The sequence below is a fragment of the Gasterosteus aculeatus genome, chromosome 1 (genome assembly GCF_964276395.1).
Source record: "Gasterosteus aculeatus chromosome 1, fGasAcu3.hap1.1, whole genome shotgun sequence".
Taxonomy (NCBI): Eukaryota; Metazoa; Chordata; class Actinopteri; order Perciformes; family Gasterosteidae; genus Gasterosteus; species Gasterosteus aculeatus.
In genome coordinates, this window is record NC_135688.1 from 11,921,685 (window position 1) to 11,944,709 (window position 23,025).

The following is a 23,025-nucleotide window of genomic DNA, read 5'->3' on the forward strand; positions in this document are numbered from 1 at the left end:
CAGGTTTGACGTCCATCTGCTTTAACTGTCTCTGTCACGTAGGTGAAGTCAGACGCCTTGACGCTATAAATAAATAATAATTAAGACGGGATAAAAGGCAATTGTGTTATTAGAGGAGGAGAAAAGGGCCTTGATGTACATCTTTAAAAAAAATCTAAATGAATCCCACCTGTGTTGCTCATCATCTTTTTCTGGCTTTGTTTGGACTTTGTCTCTGTTGGGAGGAAGAGGCAGCGACAGAACATCCACCCAGGTGAGAGGAGCCGACCTGGACGAGGACCCAGTGGACCTCTGCTTTACCAGTTTATCTGTGAACACAAAATTGCAATAGGTACACGAGTTATATTCATTATTCAGAATGTAATCATCTCCACGCGTAGCTGGATGTTGAAGTTTCTGGCAGATTTGTGTGATAAATATGGTGAAGGACATTCAGTCTCCTCGCACTGCTCATGGGTGCCTGAAGGACATTGCTCTTCATTGACCTTTTTGGATGTATAAATCCTCAATCCTTAGTCCCTGTATATGAGTGATGTATGTATCTTTTATTGTATGTGAATCATCACCAAATACGCAAAACATAAAAAGGCATTGAAAAAAAAACAAGCAAATATAAAAAAAATGCAGACATGAATCTGTTTATTAAATAGATGCGTTTTTAGATGACAGGCAAAGTAGCATGAGAGGCAGTGGGAACTGATGCTGTGCTTGATTTCTGTTGGTTGTGCTAATTGCCCATCATCAAATCTTAGTTATCAACATGTCAATAACATTTCCATGTTGTATTGTACAAATATTAAATTAGAAATGTTTAATCCTGGTTTCTGGTGTGTTTTATATGTTTGTTATAGTTTGAAACTGATAATAAAAATGCAAGCATGTATCCATGTCAATCGAGCCTACATCGACCGTTAGAGTTGCGAGCATCGCACCTTGAGGGGCAACTCTTTCATTTACACGATTAACGTCATAGTCTTCAGCGGACAAGAAAAGTGTGAATCAACATGCATCAACACAGCTTAAGGAAACAGTAGATTTTAAACATCGTGTAATTGTACTTTACAGCTTGTAACCATGGCGACTATCCTCACGCTTCATTTAACATTACTCAGTCTCTCCAAGATTGAAAAAAATTTGGTGTATAAACAAAAAATTTGGATGTAACACGGTATCACATTTCCCTTTTTTAAAAGTTTCAATTATACAAGAAATACAATTTCACACTCAAACGGTATCTGATCAGTTAGGATGTAATAATATCTATCCCCCCCTTTTTTTATATAAAAAACTGGATTATAACTCTCACCGTTACTTTTCTTTGTATACTGGAGCTTGGCATATTCAGACCCAGAATGAGCGGACTGGATGGTCCAGTGGTCCAGGTCCAGCTCCAGACCCACCAGGCCGCTGTTAGGCAGCGCCGGGTTGCTGCTGTACGGGTCCGGCCCCTGGTTGTAGGACGCACTGGAGTAAGTGTCGTAGTACGCCAGCAGCTCGTCCTCGGCGGCCGTGTTGATGGTGCTGTAGATGGGACTGTCGTTGGACGCCGTGCTGCGCTTCTCTGGCTGGTTCGGGTAGTTCATGTTGCCGATGGCTGAACAGGGAAGGTTCATTAAAAACAACAGTTTTATTTGTGTTTTGAGAGTCATTAATAGTCGGCGAGCTCTTACTGTTATAATATCGGTCAGAGTCCAGTTTTCCGGAGTCTTTGCTGTTGTGAGTGAGGTTTGGAGTGGGCCAAGAGTCCGCCAGCCAGGGGTAGTTGCCCATGTTTGATCCTAACAACCCAGGCCTGAAAAAAAGAGAGCAAGATTACCTGTACAGGTTGTACATGAAATACACAGAGATTGTCTGAATCAAATCAGTATCTTCATTTTACCCTCCATTGGTGATTCCAGATCCGTCACTATGAGCAAAGCCAACTGAAAAAAAGAAACAAGCTCCTAGTTACTCATCTTGTTTTACAGTAGAAATGGTTTTGTCTGAAAACAAAAGATTCCCCGGGAGGTAAATACATTTCAAACTGAATTTGCTCCATTCCAAAAAAAGAAATACTTCATTTAATAAATCAACAAATCGATGAATCAATATTTTTGATGACATACAGATGACCTACATAATCAAATGTATCCATTATGCCTGCAATACACACAAATGCAAATGTTAGTTGAAGGACTGTGGCATCTAAATGAACAAGATGATATATTCCATACTTAAATGTAAAAGAAATATAATCTTCATTCATTAGTGTGGCAATAATAGTCACTGTGGAATATTTATGGGAAAGTCAAATCATATCCGTTTCCCTTAAAGCTTTGGGCCGTCCGTTGTGTGTTTATGAACAAAAACCGATATGTTTAAACGTAAAAAACAACTGATGTTTTTTTCATATCTAATCTAAATTGCATACTGTGGTTACTGTTTATGCTTTGATGGGTTTTCACTTTTTTCCTGCCATGAAAACTGTCCAATGTAGATAGACTTTTTAATTAACTGAATTTGCAGTGTAAGTGCATACAAACTCAAATTGAAAACATTTATCACTGCTGGAGAATTCCTCCCGGTGGTCTGTTAGGAATTTGTCACCTAAAAGCTGACAGTTTTCAGTATAACTGAGCCCATTTTTTTCTGTCCTTTTCAACCACAAGAGATTTTTAATGGATTTATAATTACAAAGGTGTCTGAAAACCCTGCTGCAGCACATCATTGTTGCCTTTTCTGCAATTTTGACACAGTTCTTTCTCAAACAAAAAAGATCTTCCTGACATCAAAAACTAAAGCTGCTGAAAAACTGAAAAAAAAAAAAAAACAGATGTCAAATTCCAGAAATGTAACCTTTGAACATCCAACACCTGTCGTGATGCTAAATCTTAAATCGCAAGTCAAAGCTTTTCCCCCACATACCCGCTGGGGTGTATGCGAACGACGTGGTGTAGTGTCCCAGCTGCTTCCTCCTGCGGTGTCGACAGTAGAACCAGCCACTGAAGCCCATCAGCACCAACCACGCGGCCACGCCGAGTCCCGCCACGAAGGCCGGCTGCTGGACGACGCTTGCGATTTGCTCCGATATGCTGAGGTCACGGCCTTTCTTCACTGGCGTATCGCCCAGAGGGAGAGCTGTAAGGAATTGTCATTTTATCCCATGCTGTATAGGAGCTTCTTTAACAACAATCTGTTGATGCTTTGAGGCAAATCATCTCACTTCCTGCTCGAGTTGGTTAATTATAAAACTGGTTGTTTTTTTTCAGCATTCCATTTGGTTTTCGAATGGGTTAATCAAACCTAGAGGTACTGCTAGGTGGAGTTTGTTTCCTCTACAACCGGTTTCAAGGTTTTGTGCGGAGCCAAGCTGGCTGTAGCTTCATTTTTACAGCAAAGACATGAAAGCCACATCAATTCCCTCATCTAACTATTGGAAAGGGAGTGAATAAGCTTGTTCCCCAAAATGCCATATTATTCCTAAAAAAAAAACCGGAGAAGAAAAACACCTTGGAAAACGCTGAATACGACTCACCTCCTCTGGGCTGCAACGAGCTGGCAATACTTTAATACAACCCAAACAAACATCTCTGGTTCCCCTTTGTTCACGCTCGGAACATCGGTGCTGCCAACGCTGTGAAGTCATTCGGTAACACAGCAATAAGCTGAGCCCACTGACAGCACATTTGGCCGTATATCAATCCGCAAAAGGCTGGAACAGTTTGAGTGACTCACTGAGAAGCAGGCTGACGGCTTGGCTCTGAGCACCCACACCCAGACCGGTGACGGCAGCCACCACCACCGAGTACCGGACGTCAGGCAACAGGCCCGTCAGCAGGATGGACAGAACCGCTCCGTCCACTGTCCGGTTGATCTGGTTTTCCCGCTCCGTGCCGCTGCTTAGACACCAAACCTGACCGAAAAAACGAATTGCGGAGGGTTGATGTTTGAGTCTTAAAGAGAACACGGACCCTTGAGAACCCTGTGATCGAATGGGACCCGTGTGATAGGACGCACAGTAATGGGAGGATTTGGCCGAAGCTTTATTTGGTAGCACACAGCAGAGAATGACAGACAGGGATTAGAGAAGGAGGAAGGAATGTCAATACAGGGCCGTTAAAAAAGGGTGCGTCTTTTTATGTATTCATCTATGTGTTGAACATGTTGCTCTCCAATGAAAGATCACGAGAGTTGGATGACTGTAAAAGATTGTAGATATGAACACACCTTTTCCCTGTAAAAGTAGTATCATATGTTAATAATCTATTGTTATTGAAAGTCCTGTTTGATCGCATTGGAGACTTGGGTGGGGGTCGTTTTCTTCATAAATTCAAGGTTTCAATCAATAGAGAAAATGATTGTTTTGGGGTGTGAAAAATTATTTTAAAGTCTAATTTTCTATATTATCATTTGTAAAATCTATTTAATGTTTCAAAATAAAAGAACTAATGTCAGATGTTACCAAGGTGGAGCCAATCTGAACTACTTTGCACACTATCACCTTAATGAATCATATAACAACAATGGACCAAACATTTCTTTTGTTGCTAAATCCTTTATGTATAACTGGTCTAACTAATAAAAACAGTGGACTAAAAGTACCACATTTTCCTCAACACAACACTTGAGTAAATGTTCTCATGCATCCTTCACTTGCGGTATAATGTGCGTAATGTACAAGGAGTTAATTTCTTAATCAAACAAGTCTTTGTAAGTAAAAGGTTTCCTGTTACACACGACTGACAATTCAATAACTTCAAAAGTTTAAGCCAGACGGAGGCTTCTACAAAACATAGTGTGGGGTTTCGGCTAATTGAATGTGTAAGGGGATTAAGTGTGATCCTTGCCTTTGGCCGATGAGCCGTTCACACACAAAAAGAATCTGGTAATTCGTGATCAGACGTGTGGTTTTCTCACCAACCTTCTGCACGTCAATGCAGACGGGAGGAAGGAATCAAACCAATAGAACAACAAGTTATTTTTTCTTTTTCTTAGAAGAGCAGCCGGGTGATTAGTAATCAGTGTGCTTATGCTAAGAGACGGAAAAACCGAACACGGAGCAAACAGATGACGGGACAGTCAGTGTTCAATCTGATGACCAAATTGAGTGTCTTTTGCTGGCAGCAGCGATGCACTGGCTCCAGATAAGAGGCTTGAGTAATTACTAATCGCTGATTAAAATCAGTGTTTTTTTGTAATAGGTATCCATCAGCTAATTTGTAGTGAGTGTGTAGAAATATCATTGATTAAAGGAACGTTTAGTTTTTGCAGAATGCAGGTGGAGTGGATGGATTTAACGTCGGAAATAAACATTTGACAATCAGACATTCAGGTGAAATCATGTGCTGATAGCTGCAGTCAATTGAATTTTAGGGCTGATTAGTTGGAAACTTCCAAACATACCAGTGACATTCAAATTTTAAATTAAAGTGACGTAACCAACAACCAATTCTTTTGGTTGTTTTTGGTGTTTTTTCATCATGTTTGGGTGAGGTATTTATGTTGACAAAAATGACCTTTAGTAGATAGAAAGTTGATTATTGTTTTTTGAAAACTAACTATTTTTTCATTAATTCAGTTAATAACTTTATTCAAATTCATTTTTTCTTTGATGATTTAGTTAAAAAAATAATTTTTGAATACCCCAAATATGCCTCATGCTTTAGAATCCAGAGAACATTTGACCCTCTCTCTCCTCAGGGCCCCAATTTAAATACAAAAAAAAAGAAGAAGGTTTTGGTCTGACCTTGTACTCTTGAATGATGCCGCTCTGAGTATTATGGGACGGAGGCTCCCAGGACACGCTGATACTGGAGCTGTTGGTGAGCTGAACCACTGATACAGCCTGTGGAGGCGCACTTAAAACTGCAGAATGAGATAAGAAGGAAAATTACATTTCTCTTTTCATTAACTGATATCTGTTTTATGGTCCTGCTCAATTTTGCAGGTCCACAATTTCCTGATAATTTCCTAATCATGGATGAGACGTTTCCTTGAAAGAACCAAATAACTGGCTACTTTTTTCCAGGAAAATAAGTGTCCTGGTAAGAACTTCCTGGTTTAAATCCAATTAAATATTAATTCATCATTCATTTATCACTAGAAACTTTATTCTCAATATCACCTTTTTGCAAGTAGAAATTGGACATCATCTCTGTATAACTTGCACAATCACATAATTATTTTATGGAAACCCTTGGGAAAGGAATACGAACACATTAGTAAATTAAGGACCATAAACACGTGCTACCTACTGTACTTTGTCCAATTACCTTAATGACATTTATAACAACTGCTACTCCAATAATTCCACACGTTACTTGATAATTACAAACCTACGGTACAAACAAAGCCGTGTCTTACCCTCCTCCGGCAGGCGCAGAAGAACCATGAGGCTGTCATGTCCCTGCAACTCGTTGAAGTAAGGGCGTATCTTGACCTCGTACTCCGTGCTGCTGTACAGATCTACTATGACGACGCTGTGCTCAGACGTGGCCTCCACATCCCGGACCAACCAGGAGCTGCCGATGGTCCGGTAAAATATTCGATAACCCTGAACGTAGCGAGACTGAAGGGCGACCTGAGAACAGAGTTTGGCGGTGATGAGAAGCAGAACCGGCCATGTGTGTACTTCAAGGTAATCTCTTTGCGCCACGCGACGTTTGAGAGAGTTCTTTTGAAGTTAACGTTTGGAGATTAACGTGTGTCCTTCACACCGCGACTTTGAAAAGTAGACTGTTTTTTTTTTTAATCAGCCGTGCATTCAACTCACAGTCCAAGAAATCCTGGCACTGGTCGGAGACAGAACCACAGGCTTCTGCAGGTAGACGGACACCTCTCCCAACTCTCGCTGCACCTGTCTGTGGTCCACACCCTGTTCTGTCGGACTCCCATCTGAAACAACAAAGAAATGCGAGTTCGTCCCAGCGATTCGGCAAAAGCTTTTAGATGAATTTAAAACATTGCTGAAGGCAGAACAGTTCCCCGCTGAGCAAGCAATTAGTAGCAATTGCGAATGAGGTTTTTCTGAACCATGTAGCTCACTATCTTGGTGCCAGCCAGGATTTATGGTTTATTTCTCCAGCAATATAAAATGAAACGAAAATAGTTTCAAACGGACTGTTATTACACTACGGTGTAAAGCAAAAGCTTTTGCTTGTGTAACTCACCCTGCGTCCTGACAGGCTCGGAGATGGGGCTGGGGTCGCTGAGGCCGTAGGAGTTGACCGCTCTGACTATGAAGAGATAAACCGTGTTTGGGAAGAGCCCCACGACCGTGTGCCTCTCCTGCTTCACATGGTCCGCCACCGTCTGCCAGCTGCTGCCCACCGATTGGCTGCAGGAAAAGGAAATGAAACCACCACTGTCGTCAGACTAAAATACTAAATATTTGATGATTACTTACTTATTTAGTGAGTTTTAGGGAAATGCTAAATGATATCATCACAGTTGAAGGTCGGGACATTTATCAGGATGTAAGAACACGGTTTCAACAGTCAAATGTGCCCTCTGTTTGAACATTGTTTTAATTACTGTTATATTGAGTAAGGCTTCATTATAATGTTATCTTGAGATAACAACAACAAAGTGAGGCAGTCAATGTCAGCTAGAGATCCAACTGGACACATTCTGTAGATCACGTATTCAGCATTGGAACAACTTTTATTACGATACAAAAACATTTGTTGCAACCTTGCGATTTGAAAAAAAAGTGCAGTATCTTAATGTATATACCATTTTTACAATTAGCTCAGTAGCATATTTAAACTTTATTAATTGATAAATTGTATGGTCAGAATAAAAACATCCTTTTTACGTTTTCACATTTTAGATTTTGTCCGGATGAAGGTGATTTGAGTATTAAATTGATGGACTTATACTTTGTAAATATATTTCTTTACTGATATTTCTTTTGTGATTTCTTGTATGGAGTTAGATAAGAAGGGTAGCACTCATTCAACTTCAAAGAAACATTCAAAGAAAAAAATGAGGGAGAATTTCTAGCAAGTCCGTTAAATAACAGAGACATGCAAATCATTCCAACACAATGTTCGTGGGTTTTAGCGGCCGTGATTCGGCGTCTGGCCGGATACAATAACTATTTCTTTAATGCGGCAGGTTATAACGACGGCTTTTGAATGGGTCCCACGAGGACGTGGCGGTCCGGCGCTGTGCAGAGACGGGCGACTTTCAAACAGCATGAGCACAATTTAACATTTCTCTCAACTCCGTGGAGGGGAAAATGGCGAGGTAATTACACGAGGCAGGCCACACATTTTTCTATCACCACTGTTTCTTCTTCTACCACCTTTCCAACCAAATGTTCTCCGGTCTTCAGACGTTTTATTTTCTTTCTTTTTTTAAATTGCATCTGTAAATTTTGGAAACATTGACTGCTTTAACATGAATCCCCCTTTACGATTTCTCTTAGAAACACATATGTTACTGCTGTTATTTACTGTGTAAAATAACAGCGCTGACTTGGTTTGCCCTTTTGTTCCTGCTGAAGCCTGAAAAAAAAACGTGCCCCGTGCAGCAGTCAGGGGATCTTCATCATCAGCTCTGCGTGCAAGTTCACCACACTGAGCTTTCTTTCTAACTCGACACACTCGACTGTGTGTGTGTGTGTGTGTGTGTGTGTGTGTGTGTGTGCGCCCTCTCTGCTGCTTCTGTGGAATGTGAGTTAACTGGTGAACTGGGCTTGCGTCTCCTCCTTCCTTTGCCCGAGGACAGGACAGAGCTGTCGGGCTGACCGCTGCAGTAATTGTCTCTTCTTTCACTCACTGTCCGTCTCACCGAAGCCTCTGGTTGGTTGTGAGAGCTGCGGTGTCTCTCCTCGGGGTCGCCGCGGTTAAGTACTGATGCAGACAGTGTCACGCTTTCACGTCACTTAACAGAGCCGTCTCTCCCGCGGGCGGAGATGACTCATGCTCAAACTCTAATGGCTCTAAATGAAGAAGACCTTATTATGTTGGAACAGTCGGAATGCAAACAAAATAAAACGGAGACAGAGAAGACGGAGGCCTGGTGGGGGTCAGATGCTACAGATCCCCAACTCCCCATAATTTTGACCTTGCAGCTTACACTGCCTTTCTAACACGAATGCATTGCTTCCTCTGTATGAGGCGCTCACCTGAAGGCCTCGATGATGTAGGAGGTAACGGCGGCGCCTCCTTCATGGGGGTTGGACTGCCAGATGAGGGTGACAGTGTTTTTGGTCACCTCTGTCACTATCGGCTTCTGCGGAGGCCCCGGAAGCTGGATGAACTCAGAAGCTCTGGATACAGAGGAGACCCCATCTTCTGATAAAAAACACACAACAACAAAAAAAAACCTGCGCTGTTTAACCACAGCAATTGATTGATTGACTGATGATTTTTGTCCCGGCCGCGGACTGTGAGCACATGTGTGGCTCCTCGAGCGCGGAGGTGTTGTATGGGAGTGACAGAGTGTGAAGTGTAACAGAGGGATGGAAAGCGGAGGGTTTTGGGTGCGAGTACCTCTGACACTCAGCATCCCACTCCAGCTCGATTCCCCGGTGGCGCTGGATACTTCACACGTGTACGTCCCCGAGTCCGTGTCCTGTTGAGCAGCAGTCAACATTTGAGACGGGCGTCGGAAAGAAAGGGAAAGAAAACACGCGCGGCAATCAGTTTCACATTTTTGAAAAAGGATGGATCTCTTCAGATGACTGAAGGAATGTTCAGTTCAAGATTGTTCAGTAATATAAACACATTTCTGTCTGGCAGGAGAAGAGTATTTTTTTTAGGTATTATGCAGTCTGACTACAACTTGAAGTGATTCCATATTATCCTAATTTGTTCTGCTACATACATTTCAGAAGGAAATACTGAATGATTCATTAATGTAGATAATAGATTTTCTTTTAGGTAGTTTAATGCTGCTAATCCAGCTTCAAGGTGAAGACATCTTTGCCCACTGCTGTCTGATAGTGTGCCATCATTCTTATCAAATGTAATAGCTAACCTTTGACCTTTAGCAATATTTTTCACCTCAGCAGCTCTAAAAAGCTACACATCCTGATTGACCTGCCCTCCTGTTACATTGTTTGTACTGGTACTGGTGTTCGCTCCGGGCCCCGGTCTACCGGAACGATCATCCGCCCATATGAGATCATCCGTCGCAGCGTTGACCTCGCGGCTGACAGACAACACGGCACGCGGGCAAGTCGACTTTAAAAAAATAATTTTTAGACGACTTCAACAGCTGCTAAAATATTGAGTAGGGGCATGAGCGGGGTAAATATTTTTAGTTCCTGACTCGTCATCTCCATTGCCTCTCCCCCCCTTGTCATTCCCCCGATGCCACACTAATGCATCTCTTCTGTTCCATTGAGCACGTTGGCGTGGCAGATTTCCCCAGCCTCGGTGGTGCAGTGGACCAAACCGTAATGCAGCGAGTTTTGCAGAGCGACGTAGCCGGAGTGAGAGAGTGAGAGAGGAAGTGAATCGGCACAGGCGGGCAGGAAATGCAATTAAAAGCCGGTCAGATGATTAATCATCTGTCGCCGGTCGATTAATACAAAAACGATGCTGCTTTAACTCCGTCTCACACGCACTCAACGACCTCCAGGTGGGGTTACTGCTCTTCCATCAAAGTAGAACACATTAGCATTTACAAACAAGCACCTTCATTAACATTACAATTACACACCGCATGAGCACATAATTGCGCAGGAGAGATATGCTTTACCTCAGAGAGATTGTTCTTTGGAACTCAGTCTCACCTTAATTTTACAAACAAAAACGGAACACGTGATAGGAAAGAAAAAAAATGATTTCGCCACATGGGGTGCAGAGAGGGTGAAGGAAGGCCAAAGATCAAACAGGAAGACTTAAAGATTTTCTAGTTTCTTTTTGTTGTTTCCATTGGACAAGCAGTCACTCATCCTTTTCACGCCCTTTCCAACAAATGACACCCACTTAACACACACACACACACACACACCTTTATGTCTGTGATTTGCAAAGTGCCATTTTCCATCAAGATCTGCCGAGGTTTATTTCCCAGAAGTCTCTCTCCATCCTTCTCCCATGAAATCTTGACTGAGGGCCCTCCGATTACGCGACAGTGCAGCTGCGCCGTCGCACCCCGGGATACAGTCTGATTGGACGGACCTTGGCGAATAATTGGCGGAACACGACCTGAAGGACCTATCGGTTTGAGGGGAGATGAGGCAGAATGCGGTGAATTAACAGCGGAGAAAACACACTCGGAAGGCTTACAAAAAGGTCGATTGAAGGTTTGATCATAAAGTTGCCAGCTGTTACAGCGCAAAGGGGGGAAATACGTCAGAGGGTTAGTAGGCAAAAAAAGAATAGGCTGCATAAAACGGAAAAAAAAGAAGCTGACGAGCATCCTGAGGATGACATCAAGCCTTAAATCCATTGCTCACCCAGCATGAGGTGGATAACTTTCTTGCCCTTTATGAGCCTTATTGTTATGCACCTACTTAGTAATTAATATGTTTTCTGCTCATTAGCACAAAACATCTGTGAACGTGGCGCACGGGCGGACGAACGTATTATTTTATGTGTAAAATAATACGTGGCGATAAAAACGGCTTCTTCTTCTTCTAGCTGACAATACAGAACAAAGAATCTCCCTCCCCCCAGTTTTAAACCTTACTGGGAGAACTGAGGTCTCACCTCCCTCCACCTCCAGCATCGCCTTGGTCAACACGCTTCCTGCTACGCTGATGGCCTGGCAGATGTAGAAACCAGAGTCCTCAGGGTGCACGTCAGCGATGGTCAGTTCTCCGCTCATGGAGACAGAGTAACGGCCAGACTGTGAAGGTGGCTGGCCGGGGAACAGCAACATCTAAAAACACACAGACAAAATATTAAAATAGAATAAATAGAAATCCCTGTCAAAATGTATAGGTTTGTTAGATATTTTCTTCTACGCTTTGGCCTCTCATACAGGAGCAAACTGAGTTTTAGTGCGTAAAAACGGTATTTATTTTAAAAACAACTCCTTTGTATCTGTGTGGTGATGTGAAAACGCAGCGTTTGGAAAAGATGGTGTGATCTTATCAATTTGCGCATACTAAAAAACAAAGATGGCTGACTGCAGGTTTGTTTACATTTTGTAGCCCTGCTCTGTCTAATGATTACTTCCCTTGTAATATTGTTGTACCACTTCATGGACAAAAAGAGGCGTCTGCTGGGCTGCAATTAGATGTTGTTGGCGTTCAGACATACAGCACAGCAGCAGTTATCGTAATGATTTTAAGTGTTTGGTCATAAATATTGGACAAAATGAAATGAAGTATGGCGCTGAATGTAAAGTAAACTCTGGCCCTCCATTCAGCGGTTGTTGAGGTATTTCCCCGGAAAGTATAACTATTACGTTCTTTACAACAATTACTCCAATAGCAGATGAATGTTTCATTCTAGACCAAAACGGTGAAGTTACACTAGCGTGGTTCAAATATATAGAAAGAGATGATTGTTTGTTTTTGGGGGCAAATTTCATATCTGTCTTGTTTTCTTTTTTTCCCAAGTGAGACGGATGTGAACGAGGGGGGCGGGGGGGGGGGGGGGGGATCTATCAATTCATTCAGCCATACATTTCATTCCACTAAGAGGCTTAGACCTAGGTTATAAGGCTACAGATAATCCCCCAAATACAGCAAAAAGCTCCCAAAACAGCCAACCAATGCCTCAACCATCCTGCGGACGGAAGCTTATTCACAAAATCTGTGGCTGCACTTCCTGTTGGCTCTTCGACAAGCTTCTGAAAACATCTGATGTCGCTGCTCAAGGCACTGATCCCAGCTGCTGTTGAGCAACAGGATATTTTTAGTTGGGTACAATGTGAAAGGAGGTCAGTGTTTGTCTGCCGGTTTCCCCGCCGAAAAAGTGGTTTCCACACTTCCTGCCACCTCTCCCTCCTCCATTTCTACTCCTTCGCCGTCATCACTACACTCTAGCAGAGTGGGACCTCGCAACCGGCAGAAACGCTCCTCGCCAACGCAATCTCCTCCAACACTTTGTCACGACTCATATCTCTGAGCCAAGTGCAAATGTGCTGCACTCTCGTTTGCCTCTTGCCCATCTCTCTAAGTAAAAAGTCTGATTTCACTTTTAAATAAAGGTGTCGGAAAAAAATGTAACATATATAAAATATATAAATGAGTAATACAAGAGACAAAAAAAACAACACACTTAGTTACCAACCGGAGGTTTGTTGAACAGATATAGTCATACATGTTCACCCGGTGATTTGAACACAGGAATGAACTACACACGATGCAATATTGAGCAGCAGAGGATCTCTTGTTCGCTGCACCGGCCTCCTACCTGGCTGCCCTCTTTCTGCCAGAAGATGGCAGGTTGAGGGTTTCCTGTAGTGCCGCATTGGAAGGCGATGCTCCTCCCTTGGGTGGCAATCTGGTCTCGGGGCTTCGTGGAAATCTGAGGTGGTACTGGAGGAGGGAAAGGAGCATATTAAAATCCTTGCGTCTGGCCAAAGTCCTAGTTTCCTCCGTGTGAAGCGGCATTAATCTCCTGTACAAAAACAATACGAGGACCAGCACAACTTCAGATGGTTACTGACTAATCAATGTGTAAGCAGCATTTTACTGCTGTAGCTGGTATAGATAAAGCAATATATAACAAATCAGTTTTGTTGATTAGGCTTCTTTAAAGCCTAATCTCTATCGATGAAGCTCCCATGAGCTCAAGCAAAGATCAGTTGTCTCTTCAACCTTCAGAGCTGTTTGATCCATCACTCTCTCCACCTACCTCTCTTCTTTAATGAGAGACATCACCTCGGTGTCCTCTGAAAATAACAATTCATCACGGCGTTGGCGTTCGGATGACATTTGCTCGGTTATTTTCGGAAAGGTCTGGGCGGGGATCCCAACTTCCAGCTGGGGTCAGATCATTGCGTTAGCCACCTCATCAGACCTTCTGCGGATTCACACTGACCAGCACCTTCTTCCACCCGTCTATATAATTGGCTCATGCTGCCCGTCACATGACAAGCTTCTTCTGCCAGGATTCATCCTGGCTACAACGAATAGTCACACCACTTACACAACAGAGAATGCAAACACATATTTGACTCACACACAACGTATCACAGTCACCTGTCTTGCGTTGTAACGTACGAAGACAGATGTTATGGAAGAGCCATTCTAAATGTTCCCCTTTAATAATAACCTTGTGTAACCGGGGCGGCCGTTCGCCTGGTCACAAGGGTGACAACGTCACTTTGGGGCTCTCACCCAAAGTATATCAGTTGTAATGAAAAAGAAAGGGGAGCAGAGAGGTGAAGTTCCAGTTTTGTAACAATGTTTTTTTTATTTACAAGTAGGTTTAATATTTAAAAGAAAAGGAATAATCAATCCAGAAACATTGGTCGGTTTTATGGCAAAATATAATCTATGCTTTAAAAAAGATTACTATACTGGGGTACCCTACCAGTATAAGGTGACTACTTGAGGCCCACCGGGGCGGGGGAGTGAAAGGGGACAAGGGGGCCACCACCAGGTCAAAGGGAAGAAAACACAGCAAATCAAAAGGAATTAAAACACAGCAAACAAACAAAATAAACCGAAAGGGCCTTCCACCTCGTGAGCCACCCCCTGTAGGCCTACTATATGCCCACCTGCACTGGCATTAAAGGGACCCCCAGTATAGGGCGCAGTAATGGTTGTTCATGTAGGACAAAACAAAGACACTAACCCAGAAAGAAAACAAATTCGCAATTCATAATCAAAGATACTATATAAACCGGGTAACCATAATCTATTTTAAATCAAAGGCAAAAACAGCAGTGACCAGGCTCAGTGTTGCACCACCTGATCATTTCCTGTATAAAAGAAAGAAAAGGTAAATAACGCCAATACACATTTCACTGCTAAAAAGCATATTAAAACATGAAACAGAAAACCCCTGACATACCTCTAGATTCCGCTCAAACCCATCCGCACGTGGCGAGTGCTGTGCCTATGCCGTGGGAGACCTACAGCAAGCCCCCCTCTAGCTCTAGTGGGGCAAAAGCTCCCATTTAAAGAGCACCTGGTCACACCTGTTAGGCATCACCAATTAAGGTGGTGTAGCCAAACAGGCAGGGGGGGGGAGGGGAGAGCTCTACCCATCACACTTGTATTGCTATCTAGTAGGAAAAAGACACGTAATCCAATACAAATGATCAGTAACGTCATCGGATCTTAACATGTAATATCTTTACTTATAAAAAAGACCCTAACCCTTGCATTTTGACTGACTGCAGCTGCAGATATCTATCACACTATCCTGAAGCCCACCTCTCTACAAAGCAGATGTGTGCGTTTGAAAGGAGCCCTTAACCTGCCGTGCATTGAGTCACTGTGTCTGGGGCTCAATTACTGCTTGTCTGCAGCGACAGGTTTTCAACAAGTGCGTAATGGAGGAAGCTATTTGCTGTACGCCATTAGGAATTCATTGCTGTTTTAAAACCATTACGAATCCCATAAACACCAGAGCACTATTTCTGAAATCACCAAGCAAAAAACAAATCCTTTTTTTGTCAGAGAAGAATTAGATGGAAAATGAACACACAGAAAGGGACGACTGGGATGGCGGTGGGGGTTTGAAACCGGATGGAGAGAAATGGTGAATGAATGAAATCTGAAATGCTGAGCGAAAAAAGAAAACCGGTGACAGAAAGGAAATGAGACAAAAAGGAGAAGCAGCAGCAGAATTAATAAATATCAGCTCGGGTTGGATTTCATTTACACTGATAGAAGCATTAGTGGATAAAGTCGCCTGAGACTATTTAAACCAAGACACACACAGAGAGAGAAAAAAGGGCAAGGAGAGAGCCAGGAGGCGAGAGGAGGGAGATAAAGAGACAGGAAGCGAGAGGGAGGGAGTCATGTCTTATTAATACTGGGACTGCTTCCTGGCAGTGAGTTAAAGCACACATCTACCAAACATCTGTCAAATGGCGTAATCCATACGGTTTAGCATAAGCTCCTGGCAGCGCCGCTGGACAGGCACTCGCAAAGATTCACTGATACAAAAACACAGAGTATCGGACATGAAATGGGAGCCGGCTTTGGCACAATTCTGCTGCCATTTTCCTGTATGCATGAACATGAGCTTTTTTTATGCATGCATAAGTATGTGAGTGTGTGTGTGTGTGTGTGTGAATATACAATATGCATGACGTAGTTCCTACCGTGGACCTGCAACATTGCCGAGGCCTCCGTCTTGCCCACACTGTTCTCAGACGTACAGGTGTACGTCCCTTCATCCTGCTCTCTAACATTGAACAAATGGAGGCTGTTTCCGTTGCGGATTTCAAACCTGTGAACGAGCGATTGAGAGATACTGAGAGATCTAACAGAGAAGGGTGGCAAAACTCATTTGGCATTACTAATCTACAAAAAGCAAAGACAATCTGCCTGCTGTACAACATAATGTAATTTGTTTCCTTGTCAATCAACCGGTTGCAAGGATTTCTTTTTCCAATCATGTGACATTATCTTGAAAGGACTGGAACAATGTGCCTGATCTCGCCTAGATATTGTCCTGGTTACCGGAAAATTCTTGGATCAGCTGCAAATCAGTTAGAATATTTTGTATTTCTTATCTTATTATTTTTCACTTGATTCTGGACAAACATTATCTCCGGACAGTTGATACAATATATAGTTAAGATGGATTTTGATAGAACCAAAGTACAGAAAGGGTAATTGAGCTCCCGTTGACTATGCAAGCGACATGCTACATCAAACTGGTATAATTCACTTAACTTCATTAACTCATGAGCCTCAGGTAGATAAGATAAAAGAAATACAAGATAAAGGATACCAAGGAAAATTATACAAAATATAACAAACATGAAAAACAACCGTTTCATGATTTGCCAATATGACAACTTCAGGTTTTCAAAGTGGACAAACAAACTTATGTCTGTAGAGTGATGCTGAGGCCAGGACACGGTTAGCTTAGCTTATCTTAGCTTAGCATGGAAACAGAAGGAAACAAATGACTAGTAAAACAGCCATTCGTCTTTTGTTTTTACACTATTAGCGTTGCTCCTTCCAAAGGTAACAAACAAATGAGGTTCTCTACAGTTTGACATTGAGATGTGACGCGTTACCTTTGAACAAAGTTCTTTACCCTTCTTTCCTGTATTTATACTGAGCAATTATTTCATTATGTTATTTTCAGCATTCAATCTGATATTAGTGTCAGCATCATATTGAATAGTGCATTTAACAGATGTTGTAGAGCAGCGCTGCAGGGAGAAAATGCTTTTATGAATCAAATAAGGCTGAATATGGCTAATATGGCTCAACATCCTGTTGGCTGTACTGTAGGCCTGTAAGGAATTAGCTCTATGAAAGTTTAAAGTTTATAGTGTTACAATTAATACTAAGTAGAACATTTTTTTAATATAAATATCCATTACATCAGTTAAAACAGATGAAACTACATCTGTCATTAATCGAATGGATTCTTCTCTGCTAAAGCTGTAGACGGTTTGTGTGTGGGTTGCTCCTCCAACTCGCTATCGATCTCTGCTTATAACCTTCCCTCTCACCTTCCCCGGGGAAGCTCCCCTTCCTCTCTGCGCCATCTTACAGTGGGAGGGGGATCTCCATGGACTTCACACAGGAAGTCGACGGTGTCTTCCTCCATGACCACCTGGTTCACGGGCCTCCGTACCAACACGGGGCGCTCTGCAGGAGAAGACGAGGCATCAAACGCGGCTTTCTTAAGTTCCGTGAAGGACCAAATGCTGCTGCACGTCACTCACCGTAAACCACCAGCTCGGCAGGATCGCTGTCCCTCTCTCCCACCATGTTGGTGCCCACACAGGCATACATGCCAGCATCGCTCTTCCTGGTGTTAGAGATCATCAGTTTACCCCCACGCATCTGAAAAACAGAAGGGACAGTTCAAGAGGTGAGTACGGACAACTAATGCACATATTACACAGATTTCTAGATTGCCATTAAAAATATGCAAATAAAGTACCTCAATTGTATACTTTTTAAGTAAGTGAAATATTGTGCTTTTGGCTTCAATACATTTATTTCAACGCTAAGGTTTAATTTGTATTTTACATAGAAACTGTCAGAAAAATGTTCACTCGACACCGGCGTAAAATCATTAAAACTGGTTATTTAATGTTTGCAAACAGGAGACAGAGTTGAGACACATAGAAGTCATGCACCACGCCTGCTCAAAGGTTTTCATCTTTGGAGCAGGAATATATACTGCAGGTATGGCATCAAAACACGGGGGATGGTTACGCACGTACAGAGGACTGATTGTTTACCCTCACGGGACAGAACGTCCGTCCCGAGGCCAGCGCCCCTAATCTCGGCAGACAAGATGTCTGCCAGCTGAGGGTAGCAAAAACCTTGTGTAGTCTAGCCTTATTGATCTCATGACACACATTATTTGCAGTTTTTCCAACAGAAACCTATGAGAGGTACTTACACCTAAATTCATCAGTAATGTAACCCAATAATATGTGTAATACTGTAATAGGAAATCAATCAATTGCTTTTTGTTCTTTGAGTACATCTAGCTGGTAATACATAAAGACTTTCACTTTAATAACACCTTCAATGCACAGCTTTTTCTTCTATTGGAGTATTTGTATGTGCAGAATAGTTAGTTTACTTTGACTGTTTCCTCAATCGTTCCTCTGCTTCAAGTAAACATTGTAAATTTCCCCACTAATCATATTGTTCACAAACGTAGGCTGGTGATTTTCTACCATTTAAGAAAACAAGAAAAAAGGTTTTCAAAAGCAACCTGATATGGTTGCCAGCAGTTAATTTTTCACATGAGAGGAGCGAACAAACGTTTTTCAGTTCACTGAAAGCAAAACATCTCTGAGTGTCTCTGTCGTTCCTCAGAAGTGCTGAATGCTGAATATATGTTGGGTTAATAAGGACACTATGAAGAATAAAACATGTTTTAGATAACATGTGTATTAATTGCAGCTATTCTTTGGCTATGTACACTATTTTACTAAATAATATATATAATATGTTATATTACTGTCAAAAAATCCCATTTAAAGAGAAAAGACAACAATGTGTCAGGCTGTGACTTTTTGTCTTACCTTCCGTATCTACGGCTCTCAGCCACAAGACTGTTTGTTCCTACTGAAGGTGGATCGAATGTGTCTACTACTTTTAATAAACATTTTTTTTTTAAGTTAAACTATTTCATCAACGGCTGGTGGTTTACTTCAGCAGGTTTGTTTCAAGTTCATGAACTCATACCGATTTGCTCCAGTGAACCTTTATTAGGATTCGCAATGTAACTTGGCGGCTGCTCGGCTGAACACGGCGAGTCCAGGAGGTTAAACGGTTGCGTTTTGGAAGCGAGATTTGCTTTGCTCAGTGTTCATGTTGGACTCACAGAGATGCGGTCATCCCTGGTGCTGACTCGGACGTTGTTGCGTTTCCAGGACACGGTGGGCTCGGGGTGACCACGTGGAGGCACGCACTCCAACACCGCTGGCTCACCGGCGGCCACCACCACGTCGCTGGGGGCATGTCGGAAATCATCTCTCAGGACTGAGGAAGAAAAAAAAAAAAAAACACAAAAAAATAAGCTTCGTCTGTCTGCAAATCAGACCCACCGATCGGCAGCAGAAACCAATATCCTTTATACGACACATATTCGTCTTGGAAATCCTTTCCAATTGTTTTCTTGCGGTGGCCATCTTTTTGCACAGGGGTGGCTGAAAAGAAAGCTTATCGAGAGAAAGTAAATTATTGTGTCCTAACGTCCCAGTTAGACTGCGCTGTGTCCTTATGCCTGCGTCTTACTCTGCAGCCGTTTTCTCCTGTCAGAGTAGATGAATAATGCAAATCACTCAGTCCAACATGGAGTAAACAAATAACCGCGCATCTATAATTTAGCTCATGTGTGAGGGAGAGAAAATGGCCGGCGCATTAATGACGGGATTGTGTCTCTGGTTCTAAATGCTATCTTACGAATCTGAAAAACTCAGACTGGGATCAAAATCGTCTCTTAACTGAAAATCTCTCCTGGTGTCAACCCCTGAAGTTTGCACTCCCGCAACCCTGTGGATGACGACAGGATGAGAGGACTTTGACCCGGCGGCCTTTGATATCTTCTAATCTTCGAACTGTGATTGACAGATGAAAGCAAGCAGCTCAGTGTGAACTGTGAACCGGAGCCTTCTCATGAGACCTCCTGTACAATTGGAAGTCATCCTTGGACGCTGACAGGCTCACATTCTCAAACACCCCCCGACCGGCTTTGCTCTTCAGGGTGGACCACTTCCGGTATCTACAGCCTGCAGGCTTTTTCCCTTTTATTTAAAGAGTCTCGTTCCTGCATAATCCATCAATACAATCTCCTATTAAACCTCCGTGAACATTTTTGTTCTCTAACAAAGATGAAATATCATCTGCTTTTCCGTCAATCTACAATCCAGGGCATCGGCCATCATCATTTGAGCAATCACTAAAGCCCCCAAAAGTAATTATCCAATCATGGCTCACCAACAATAACCAGCTTGGCAGGTCTGTCGCCAGGAGCTTGTGTGGTGGTCAAAGGGGTAAGGACCGGATTATAGCCAACGTTTGAATTTTAGTTCGGGGAAGTTTACACTCCAGACAAAATGTTTGCCACACTCATTAATTCTACGACAATTCCTTTTCTCTGATAAAAACGTACGACATACCAATACTGCCACACAAATTAGACCATTGTTTTACTAATTAGGGTCCTTGCTACAACTAGTCGTGGAGGAACCTATTGTAATGCTAGATTATTTTTATTTTTGCGCTATTCCGCTATGTGAACGTGGAGCAGAGGCAAAAAACACCATTCGCCGTAAAAAATTTGAGTAGTTTTAACTCGGCCGTACATTATCTATAATAGATTACAGTCTGCTCCATCCATGCCATTTCCTCCTTACCCTGTAGACATCCATATGATCCTTTTTAATGTATTAATGTTTTTTACTGTACAGGTTATTGAGATAGCCAGGAGCTGTCCAACGCTGCTTGCAGCTTTAATTTAATAATGTTTTTCTATGGACAGATGCGCTAGTAGCTGGAGAATAGAAAACACATTGCTACGATGTCACGCTAGCTTAATTATATAGAATAATTTTAATTCATTTTATAGAAATAAACTGAACTCTTCTTTACCACACGCCAGTCTTAGCTGACACATTGCAACTTAGTGAGAAACAGCAGGTTGTAGAAACAGTACCAACAGGTAGGAAATGAACTGTGGGAATCCAACGTGGGGTTGAAAGAGAAAGCTGAACACACAGGTAACTGTTGCATTTAAAAAAAAGAAAGAATCTTTTGCATATATCATTGAAATTATTACTGTTGGCCTCAAGATCACAGAATCTCCCTCTGCATGCTGACCACATGAAAATGTTTTAACAAATCCCATTTTTAAATATGCATTAGTAGATGAATTTTAGCATTTTAGTCACTTAGTCAAAGTTGCTAAAAATTGCCAAATATATATTTTTAAATAGCTAAATTTGTTGTACAGGTGCTGTTTGAAAAAAAAAGCTTCTGAAGTTCCAAATTGCCAAATCTAGCAACAAAAGTTGTAAAGTTGGCAACACTGCGAGGGTCTGGGGTCAACTGAAGTTTAAGAGATTTTTACTCTACATCATAAAATAGGTCACTAAATACCTAAAGTGACTGAATGAAACTACAAAACGTCATCATGGAGACTAGTCTTTCTTTAAAGCCGTGTAATGTGTAGCCTAAAACAATGCTTCTTTTTTTCTCATTTCTATAACATCATTAAATTGCTCCATAAAGCAGTTATTATTAAATCACGTATGCAACAACCATGTGCATATTTCATATATTTTCATAGTTCAGGCCCTGTTCCTCTCTCTAGATAATGTGAGATTATGATTATTTTGTAAAACAAAGTGGTCTCTGTAAACTGAGGTCTGTGTTAACATGGTTTCCCTGGCCTTTAATACAGCATTAATATTCAGATCCACTGGGTTTGAATAAAATGTCAACTAAAATGACTTTATCACACCTGTTTAAAGACATACAATTATTCTTGCCTGTCTGGGATAAACCACTATGATTTTACAAATATAAGTGAAGCGACTGGCAGTTTTTCCTCTCAGTTGTGAAGTAGAGATCATTCAATCTGTATATAATATGCCCTTTTCTTCAACATACCCAGATGTGAATTAATCAATCACACATACATACTCTTCTTACGGTTAACTGAGCTTTATTAAATTGGATGTGGAAGGTTACTCTCTTCACTGAGTGGGATTCTTAATGCCATGACATTTAGAATAAGGAAAAGTGAGAAGTCTTTATAAAACGAAGTGTCTCAGAACCTGTGACCTCTTTCATGAATATTTATGTTATGCAGCAATGGCTGTTTAATTATTGTCTGCAGTCTGTGAAAACGGAGAAGGACCCTCACCGACGGCTTAGCGTGTGGACAAATACAGTGTGGACATCTGCAACAGAGAATTAAAACACCTTAAACACCCTCAAAAACAGGTGAATTAAGGAGCCCTTGCAGGAGCTATAGCACAACATATGTACTCTAGAACCGGTCAGACATTTGCTCTCCCCCCAAAAGGTTTTTCACTGAAATAACCCGGCTGCCTGATTCGAACGCTTTGCAGAGCTGAGGGGCTAATTGAAAGAACTGCATTATTTTTAGACCTCCATCTGGTTAGATGGGCTCACAGAGACCTTTGTTTCTATGCCATGGTGACTGAAGTGAAAAAGTTATGGGAAAAGAACTAATCCCTTAACTGCACACACACACACAGACCGGAACACACATGCACAAACACACCTTTAGCATTGGACACACAGCGTCCCTCGGGCACTGACTCCCAGAAAGTGGGACATTTGAGGGCTTAAAACACATCCCAGAGAGCAGAATATATTCCTGACATCACTACCCCCCGAAACACTGTGCAACGCCAGCTCCAAGATGTTCTTTGAAGCCATGTTGGAGTTAATGTGATCCGTCCTTGCTCCAACTTAAAAGCACGCCACGCCAA

General features: G+C 42.1%; 1 protein-coding gene across 3 annotated transcripts in view; it reads right to left on the reverse strand.

The window, feature by feature from the left end:
• The window catches only part of LOC120823871 (roundabout homolog 2), a 41,697-nt gene that overhangs the window by 4,440 nt on the left and 14,232 nt on the right, over positions 1-23,025 (reverse strand). For 2 of the 3 annotated variants that reach the window (XM_040184325.2, XM_040184306.2), the window contains exons 3-21: positions 19,386-19,543; positions 17,761-17,881; positions 17,545-17,683; positions 16,174-16,301; positions 13,305-13,429; positions 11,649-11,820; positions 10,948-11,153; positions 9,480-9,561; positions 9,113-9,281; positions 7,149-7,315; positions 6,752-6,873; positions 6,343-6,559; positions 5,726-5,844; positions 3,715-3,892; positions 2,905-3,117; positions 1,880-1,922; positions 1,671-1,792; positions 1,307-1,594; positions 170-308 (exon numbers count right to left, since the gene is read on the reverse strand). In XM_040184325.2, the coding sequence (XP_040040259.2) occupies positions 170-308; positions 1,307-1,594; positions 1,671-1,792; positions 1,880-1,922; positions 2,905-3,117; positions 3,715-3,892; positions 5,726-5,844; positions 6,343-6,559; positions 6,752-6,873; positions 7,149-7,315; positions 9,113-9,281; positions 9,480-9,561; positions 10,948-11,153; positions 11,649-11,820; positions 13,305-13,429; positions 16,174-16,301; positions 17,545-17,683; positions 17,761-17,881; positions 19,386-19,543 (2,908 nt within the window). The remainder of the gene's footprint in view (positions 1-169; positions 309-1,306; positions 1,595-1,670; positions 1,793-1,879; positions 1,923-2,904; positions 3,118-3,714; positions 3,893-5,725; positions 5,845-6,342; positions 6,560-6,751; positions 6,874-7,148; positions 7,316-9,112; positions 9,282-9,479; positions 9,562-10,947; positions 11,154-11,648; positions 11,821-13,304; positions 13,430-16,173; positions 16,302-17,544; positions 17,684-17,760; positions 17,882-19,385; positions 19,544-23,025) is intronic. The other variant, XM_040184315.2, reaches the window with a different exon arrangement.